The sequence below is a fragment of the Limulus polyphemus genome, unplaced genomic scaffold (genome assembly GCF_000517525.1).
Source record: "Limulus polyphemus unplaced genomic scaffold, Limulus_polyphemus-2.1.2 Scaffold68, whole genome shotgun sequence".
NCBI classification, from domain to species: domain Eukaryota; kingdom Metazoa; phylum Arthropoda; class Merostomata; order Xiphosura; family Limulidae; genus Limulus; species Limulus polyphemus.
The window spans coordinates 1,193,523-1,201,624 of record NW_013665678.1 but is presented as its reverse complement, the minus strand read 5'-3'; the positions used below and the strand labels follow the sequence as shown (position 1 = coordinate 1,201,624).

Below are 8,102 nucleotides of genomic sequence, written 5' to 3'. Positions count from 1 at the left end.
TGTCTTGATTTATTATACTGTGTGATTAAAATTCCTTGTTTCTGAAATCGCACGTTTTTGTACTAATTGTCAAAGAAATAGCAAATAACCGAATCTTTATGAATTATGAGATATTTAAGCTAATTAATACAAATTATTGTAATAAGCTTTAAAAAAAACAATATATTTACGTTGAATTTGATTTGATTTTTATTAAGTTCACGATTACTTTTTTTTCACAGCTCATTATAAATTTGTTTATTATTAACGCGTAACAAAACATTTCATCTGTTTAACGACAAACAATCATAGTTTAATTTAAATGAAAGAACGTTTCAAACAACAGCTTTATAAAGATACAGACAGCACGTTTCGTGTCATCATAAACTAACAAAACATTTAACCTTTCGTCTGCTTTGAGCAGTATTGCCAGGTTTGATCGATATCAGACACATCGATCCACAATCTTGGTATATGTTTTCAGAACGTAGGCATAGAGATGTTCTTTTTTTTGGCCGCCTCGTATTTCAAACCCAGCCCTTTTTAAATAGAAGAAACACGAAAGTTGAGGAAACCTGCGCTAGCACGTGAACACTGAATTAGAACGTCACCAGTCTAAATTTCAGTTTATTACTGTATCAAAAAATTAAATATTAGACAACTATCAGATGGCATTATACGGATTATACATAATATTACAGGTTATATGTATATATTTTTAATATATTGCTGTTGTAATGCTATTCTTTTAACATCTTTCGAAGTAATAAAAACCGTGTTAAGCTGCACGTTACTCTGTAGTTTGACCCGCATTACTGAAGTGTTTTTGTTTTTTGTTTTGTTTTTACTGTAGTTTTGTATGACTTCCACATACACGTCTTCAGTATCCATAAAACGGTGAATATTTACATTCCACTTTTGTTGTTACTTCTTGTTTCATACAGCAATTGTAGCGACTTCCTCACTGAGCTTTGCAGCTCTCTGCTGCAGGCAGACTGTTTGTCGTCGAGTGAATAATGCGCATGCGCGGTTTTTCTTGGGGGAAACATTAGAACTACGCATGCTTATGCAGGAGGTTCTCGGTCAGAAAGCGTAACGGTCGTACATGCAAACAAGCAGAATAACAGTACACATAGTATTGTTATTATTATCATTATTTCTTACTTTTAAAGGTACTTAAATATAAAATTGGCCTCACAAAGACAGGATTATGTATTCTCTTTGACACATATGTGATTGCCGAAACCTTATTGTGCCTTTTGCAGTTTGAAAACTGGACGCGAACCACGTACCTTCGGATCACATCTCAGTTTGCTAACCACCAGGCCATGTTCATTCTCTTTTAACTTGAAGAAACACGATCATAACACACCTAATGCCTTAAAGTACGGAGCGCGATTTTTATTTCTTAGTAACGGCCGGGACGCGAGCCATGGATCCTCTGATCCACAGCACTGAAAGTTAACCAATAGGTCACGAATATTCTGTTGTACAAAATGGTTAGTAAAGGACAACGAAATGTGTAAATCCACTTGTATATAGGCCTAAGTTCGATAAAGAGATAAATTAACACTGTAACCTGTGTACGTTTTTTCTTTCTTTTTTTACTTTAGTTTAGTTTGGACTAAACTTTACTGTACTTAATACTATTGATAAATAAACTTATAATGTTATTCTACGACCTAACGTCAAACCTTTTTTATAAACTTTGATAAGTTTTTACGATTACAATTTGTTTGTATTGTGCTAGAAATGTTATATTTAAAGAAGTACTGTTACGATAAATATACTAATTTGGCCGGAAATGTTTTGCGAGTCTCTGCTAGTATATATATATATTATGCAATAGTTATACAACCCTCAGGTATGGGGACAGTTGTGCTCTTTGGTGCCTATTACATAACTGTTACGTAATAGGTACCACAACTTTCACAGGGTGCGTTGTTATGATGAGCAAATCACCAGAGGGTGATGTAGATCCTTCAGAATTGTACCATTAATGCCACACATAATAAAGTTCACATTGTATGACATTTTGTGCTGCCATATATTGGTAAAACTGGCCCTGACTTCAGCCTACTAGATGGTAACGCCCTCCCCTCCAAAATCTGCTAAACTAATCAACATATTCCTTGAAAAACTGATTAAAGTGGCCTGTAAGCTCGCCAGACTTTCGCCCCATCAAGCGTCTATCTATATGGGACGATCTTGGGAGATACGTTACATCCCATCAAGTGACTCCAGACACTGAAAATGCCCTGAAAACAACTCTTTCATCTACATCTCTGGAAAGCACTAATACTCTGATTTTAAGTTTGCAACAACGGTGCCAGATTGCCTTTGCATGTTCTTAGTGTCCAAACTCTACACGGAAATTATATTTTTTAGATGTAAATCACACCTATCAAAGGTTCATTTACCAATAACGAATGATCGATCAACCATTTGCATTCCAGATCACATAACAAATCATCAGATTTCTTATTTACTTGAGAGGTGATTTACATTTGTGGTTTGTCCTGTCATACACAAAATACAATAAACTTTACTTGTTTTATGTAACTTATGTGGACTGTAAATTATTTACAAAAGAAAGACAATATATATATATATATATATATAATGTATATTCAGTATGTGAATAAATACTCACCACAGATGGCATCCAAAGTACAAAGAGTAACATAATTAACCATATTCACCCACTTATGGTTTTGAACTTGTCTTAATTTCTCTACCAGAATTTGACTCTGTTCATTGAATACTACGATGAAGTCTTCCAAGATTCGAAAGTGGAATGCAGGAGTCACCATTTTTCGTCTTGCTCTCCATTTATTTCCAGAACTGTCAAGTATAGGATTTAGTAAATATTAGATAATGTATATGTTTAAAAATACATATGCATAATGTGGCAATTAAAAAATTAATTTCAAATGCAAAAGTAATATGAAACAGTAAGCTAGAAGTAATCAAGTAAGAACATTTTCAGGCAAAAATACAAACTTTTGAATAAGTTACTAGAAAAACTAACTAGAAAGGCACTCGAATAGTACAACCCCATCTTCATAACACACAAAAATATTCACCCGCAAAAATTTAGTTCTAGATGCCAAGATCCTCTTTTTTTTATTTCAAATTGTTCTTGAGTTTGGACCATTTTTCAAAATCTCACTTTGCTATCATTATAACAAGAGACGTTGTCCTTCATTTGACCTTGACTTTTAAGCTACATTCATCAGAAACGAATCAATTGGTCAATAAGGATACTCAACCTTTGTAAAAACTTTGATCAAAATCAGGTGAAAACCTTTAGAGATATACTGTTCACAGACACAAACGACCCCACAGGAACGAAAATGATAACCCTGTTATGGACGGGGTAATAACTAAAATAAGAAATATACAATGGTATGTGAGAAGGAAATATAAAATGAAATATCCTAAATTATCACGAGAATAAAAAGATATGAAATTCCTTAACTTTGGATGTGATTTTCATCAAGTACGATTAATTTTATGGAAAAGCAAATGTTTTAAAATGAGTCCTGTTTTATTTATTATAAATACCATTTCTAGTTAAACAAAGCTTTGGAATAGGCCTTTTGTAGGTATTTAAAAATCACTGCTTGTGGTTGGGGGTTGTTTTACCTGTATGTTTTCACGATATATTCTTTCAACCATTACATACCTCAAACAGCTAGAGAATTAATTCGGTACTCATGCTATTCCATACAAAGACATATCAGTCAAGTCGCCGGATGCAACGTCTATGGATTAATGTGTGATCAGACTGTTGAAACGAACATTGAGAAATTGTCGTCTTCCTACACTAACTAGATTATGTAAAACAGCAACGAGGAGGGGTGTGCTTTGGACCTTACGACAGGGCAAATTCTCCTGACAGCCTTTTGATATTTGGGAATAGCATAAACTGAAACATGTACATTTCAGTTAGTGTACAATTTTTGGTTACTCTCTACTCAGTTATACATTCCTACTGACAGATGTTCATTAGTCGCATGGTACTACATTACCTCATCTTGAGAATCAACCTGTTCTATTGTTATGCAATATTTAAACATAATGAAAACAAGAACCAATATAATTCGTCTGATATATAACAACACAGAACATTAACTGTAATTGTAAAAATGAGCTTCTTCTCTAATAAATATTGAGAATTTGTCGGAGAATGTGTTAAATACTGTGATTTTAGATCACTCTATCATTGGTTTGTTTGTTTGTTATGGATTTTGCGCAAAACAACACGAGGGCTATCTGCGCTAGCCGTCCCGACTTTATCAGTGTAAGATTAGAGAGAAGGCAGCTAGTCATCACCACCCACCGCCAACTCTTGGTCTACTCTGTTAACAACGAATAGTGGGATTGACCGTCACATTATAACGCCCCCACGGCTGAAAGGCCGAGCATGTTTGGTGTAACGGTGATTCGAACCCGCAGATTGCAAGTCGAGCGCCCTAACCACCTGGTCATGCCGGGCCACTCTATCATTGGAACAACAAGTACTGTGAATACCATAGTATTTCTACATATGTTTGTTAATAACCGTAACTTAAGGCAGAACCACGTGGTAACGTGTTATGGCTTTGTCATATTTCTGTTACTAACATGAACTTTACTAATTTTTGTAAATGTTATAACAATTTGCCGTTGGCGTTTAAGATGTAAACAACTAAAACTCTATTATTATATTATATAGTAGGAATACTACTAACTTAATTGTAATAAACATGATCCTTGAACAATGGTCGCTGGAGATAAATGTTGGTGAATGTCTGACATGGTTTTTATGTGAATTGATATGAATATTCTTTATAATCTGATTTCATGTAAAGGATAGATCTGTCATTTCTTGTAGACCATGCCTTTTGTTGAGAGATCAGAGAACTTGCAAGCATATCACCATATTGAAAATATCCACTTTGGTATTCACAGTTTTTATTTTTTCAATGATAGAGCAATCTAACATCACAGTATTTAACATGTATGTGAAAAGAATCTCATTTTTACTGTTACAGTCAATGTTCTGTGTCGTTATATATCAGACGAAATATATTAGATCTTATTTTCATTATGTTCAAATACTGCATGACAATAGAACAGGTTGATTATCAAGTTGAGGTCATTCACTGTCATATGACTAATGAACACAGGTCAGTAGAAGAGTCTAGTTTAGTAGAAAGTAAACAAAACTCAAACGCTAGTTGAAAGGTACTAGGCCTGTATGAAAGTTAATTTCACCTTGGCAATCCAGTATTTTATAATTCATTCATGTTTCAGTTTATTTCTAAATATCAAAGGTACCAAGCTGTCAGTAGGATTGACCCTCAGCAAAAGTTGATGAACACAGCCCAAACTGTAAGATGGATGTACTGATATTTCTTTACATGCCTAAACAACTATATCCTGAAGAAGACAGATCATGCATAGATCTTGGTGAGTAGTATTAAACTACAAATGTGCGAGTCCTAGATCGAAAACAGAAAATAACATCCTAATTACCCATCATATCTTGACAGTTTCATGTATGTACATTTAGCTTTCTGTATTGTTCTATCAAGTGGAAGAATAGATATTTTTTTACTAATTGTTAAGTTTAGTGACATACAACTTATTTTTGGATGTAAAGTATATTCTGTAATGATAAACAGTAAATGTGATGTACTTACAAAATGTGAAGTAATCGTCTTTCCTTGTATACCACATCTTTTAATGTAAGAATCAACAAAATTAAAGTATGTTAAGTTTAGTGGCACACAACTTATTTTTGGATGTAAAGTATATTCTGTAATGATAAATAGTAAATATGATGTACTTACAAAATGTGAAGTAATCGTCTTTCCTTGTATACCACATCTTTTAATGTAAGAAGCAACAAAATTAAAGTATGTTAAGTTTAGTGGACACAAGCTTATTTATGGATGTAAAGTATATTCTGTAATGATAAACAGTAAATATGATGCATTTACAAAATGTGAAATAATCGTCTTTATTGGAAAACCATGTCTTTTACCGTAAGAAGCAATAAAATTAAAATATTTTGTCAAGAACTTTTACAGATTTTGTTCTTAAAAGCTTTAAAAGTAGAATGTATACAAGTTATTTGTGATAAATCTCGGATAAAGTCGTATTTTTCTATCTTGAAGTTTTGTTAATAAATGCTTTCAGTATGTGTGATACTTGACAATTCTGTCAATTTACTTACATATATCGATGATAGTATATCGGGTTATGATAAAACACGTCAGTTTTAAGCAATAGGGGGGACGTAATATGAGAATCAAGATCTAATGTTCAGCACAAAGGGGGACAGTCAAATTTGTGTGGAGTTAAAGTGCATGATATGTTTTGCAAAGTTTCTAAATGAAGAAACTCTATGATCACATTAGACCGAATAATTTTGTATAATGTTCCTTACGTATTGTTTATAGTGAATTATTCCATTTGACTAATAACATGCTAGAACAAGTATATATCTCCGGTATTATTACATTTGGCTGTAGATTTTATACACTAAAACGTTTTTGTAAATACTATATTAGCATATCTTACAATTTTGTTAAGAAATGTTTCAGTATTGAAATTTTGTTAATAGATACTTCAGTATATGTAAAACTTCTTAATTTTGTGATTTGACTTATAAATATTAATGACAGTAGTAGTTCATTTAATATTCAAAATGAAAATATCTAGAGAAAGGTAAGAATATAATTTTCTACAAGAGTAATGGTAAAACATAGTTATTTACATAGATACTTTAAAATTAAGCTTTAGTGAAACAAATAAACTTATATGGCTAAAATTGAAAATTATTCTATATTATTTAGAGATTTAAATAAGCATCTTTTTCAGGATGGATACATGTTAAATATATTAAATATAGACATTAAAACCATAGAACAAATGAATTAACAATAAGTGTTTTATACATAAAATGTCATAAAATTCAAAAATGTATGCCATGCATATTAAATATAGAAGCGAAAACTGTAATCAATACGGTAAAAGCTTACTAAATCATAAAAAAACACAATCAGCTGTGTAGTTCAATATTTATAAAAATTAAACATTTGGTATGATAAAATCTTTTCAGGGCAGACAGATAATTGTAAAAGTATGTAAGATTATTGGACACAATATTTGCCTCGCCCAAATAATGGATAATATGTACCATACAAAGTGACATATATAATTAGGTTATAATAGTTGTATTGTTAGAATAATGGTCAATTTTGATTAAAACTGGACATTGATGACGTAATCACATGATGAGACACCCTACAATGAGCTCATCATCCTATTGAACTATCTGTATAGTAATACCATCTGCAATAGTAGTGCTAAATTTAGTAACACAATTTACCATCTACCTATAGAGCCTTAATATCATAATCCACCTACTAACACCATCTTCCTTTACAAAACATACGTAATACAGTTAAATATATAAATGCAAATTATAAAAATAAGTTGACACAAGTTGAAATCTGTATGCAATCCTGTGGAAATATAGTAGCACTGTTCGCCTATAAAAACATCATCTCCTTTTGTAAAACACATACAATAAGTCTAGTAAGACCATCCGCCTATAGAATATTAGTAAAACCAACTGCCTATATAAACTGTACCCTTAGTAACACCTCTGCCTATAGAACCTTGGTAACAGCATCTGCCTATAGTAAAAGGCCCTCTGGTATCGAACTATGATGTCAACCCCTCACCTAAGATAGCAACGTCCTCTAGTGTCATTTGTGGCTCTCCTGAGACAGTCGCACCCTATTGTGTCTATTATGCTACAATTATGTAACTCTCAGGTATTGGATTTAATTCAATGTTATGTAAATTAGATTAAATGATTATTTTTAAGACTTTGATTCCTACCATAAAGTTAAAGTCGTGTTGTCTGGCAGTAGACAAATTCCGTCGTCAAGTATCATGGCGGCCTAACAACATGCCCTAGCAACGCGTCTTCTGGTGAGTAGCACTCAAACTACAGGTCTTTTTCATGTTACTTAACAGTTCGCCCTCCAGTGGCACAGTCGTATGTCTGCGGACTTACAACGTTAGAAACCGGGTTTCGATACCCGTGGTGGGCAGAGTAC

General features: G+C 32.8%; 1 protein-coding gene across 3 annotated transcripts in view; it reads right to left on the bottom strand.

Moving 5' to 3' along the window:
- The window catches only part of LOC106465510 (cytochrome P450 4c3-like), a 66,056-nt gene that overhangs the window by 49,198 nt on the left and 8,756 nt on the right, over window positions 1–8,102 (bottom strand). For all 3 annotated transcript variants that reach the window (XM_022393839.1, XM_022393842.1, XM_022393834.1), the window contains exon 4: window positions 2,633–2,823. In XM_022393839.1, the coding sequence (XP_022249547.1) occupies window positions 2,633–2,823 (191 nt within the window). The remainder of the gene's footprint in view (window positions 1–2,632; window positions 2,824–8,102) is intronic.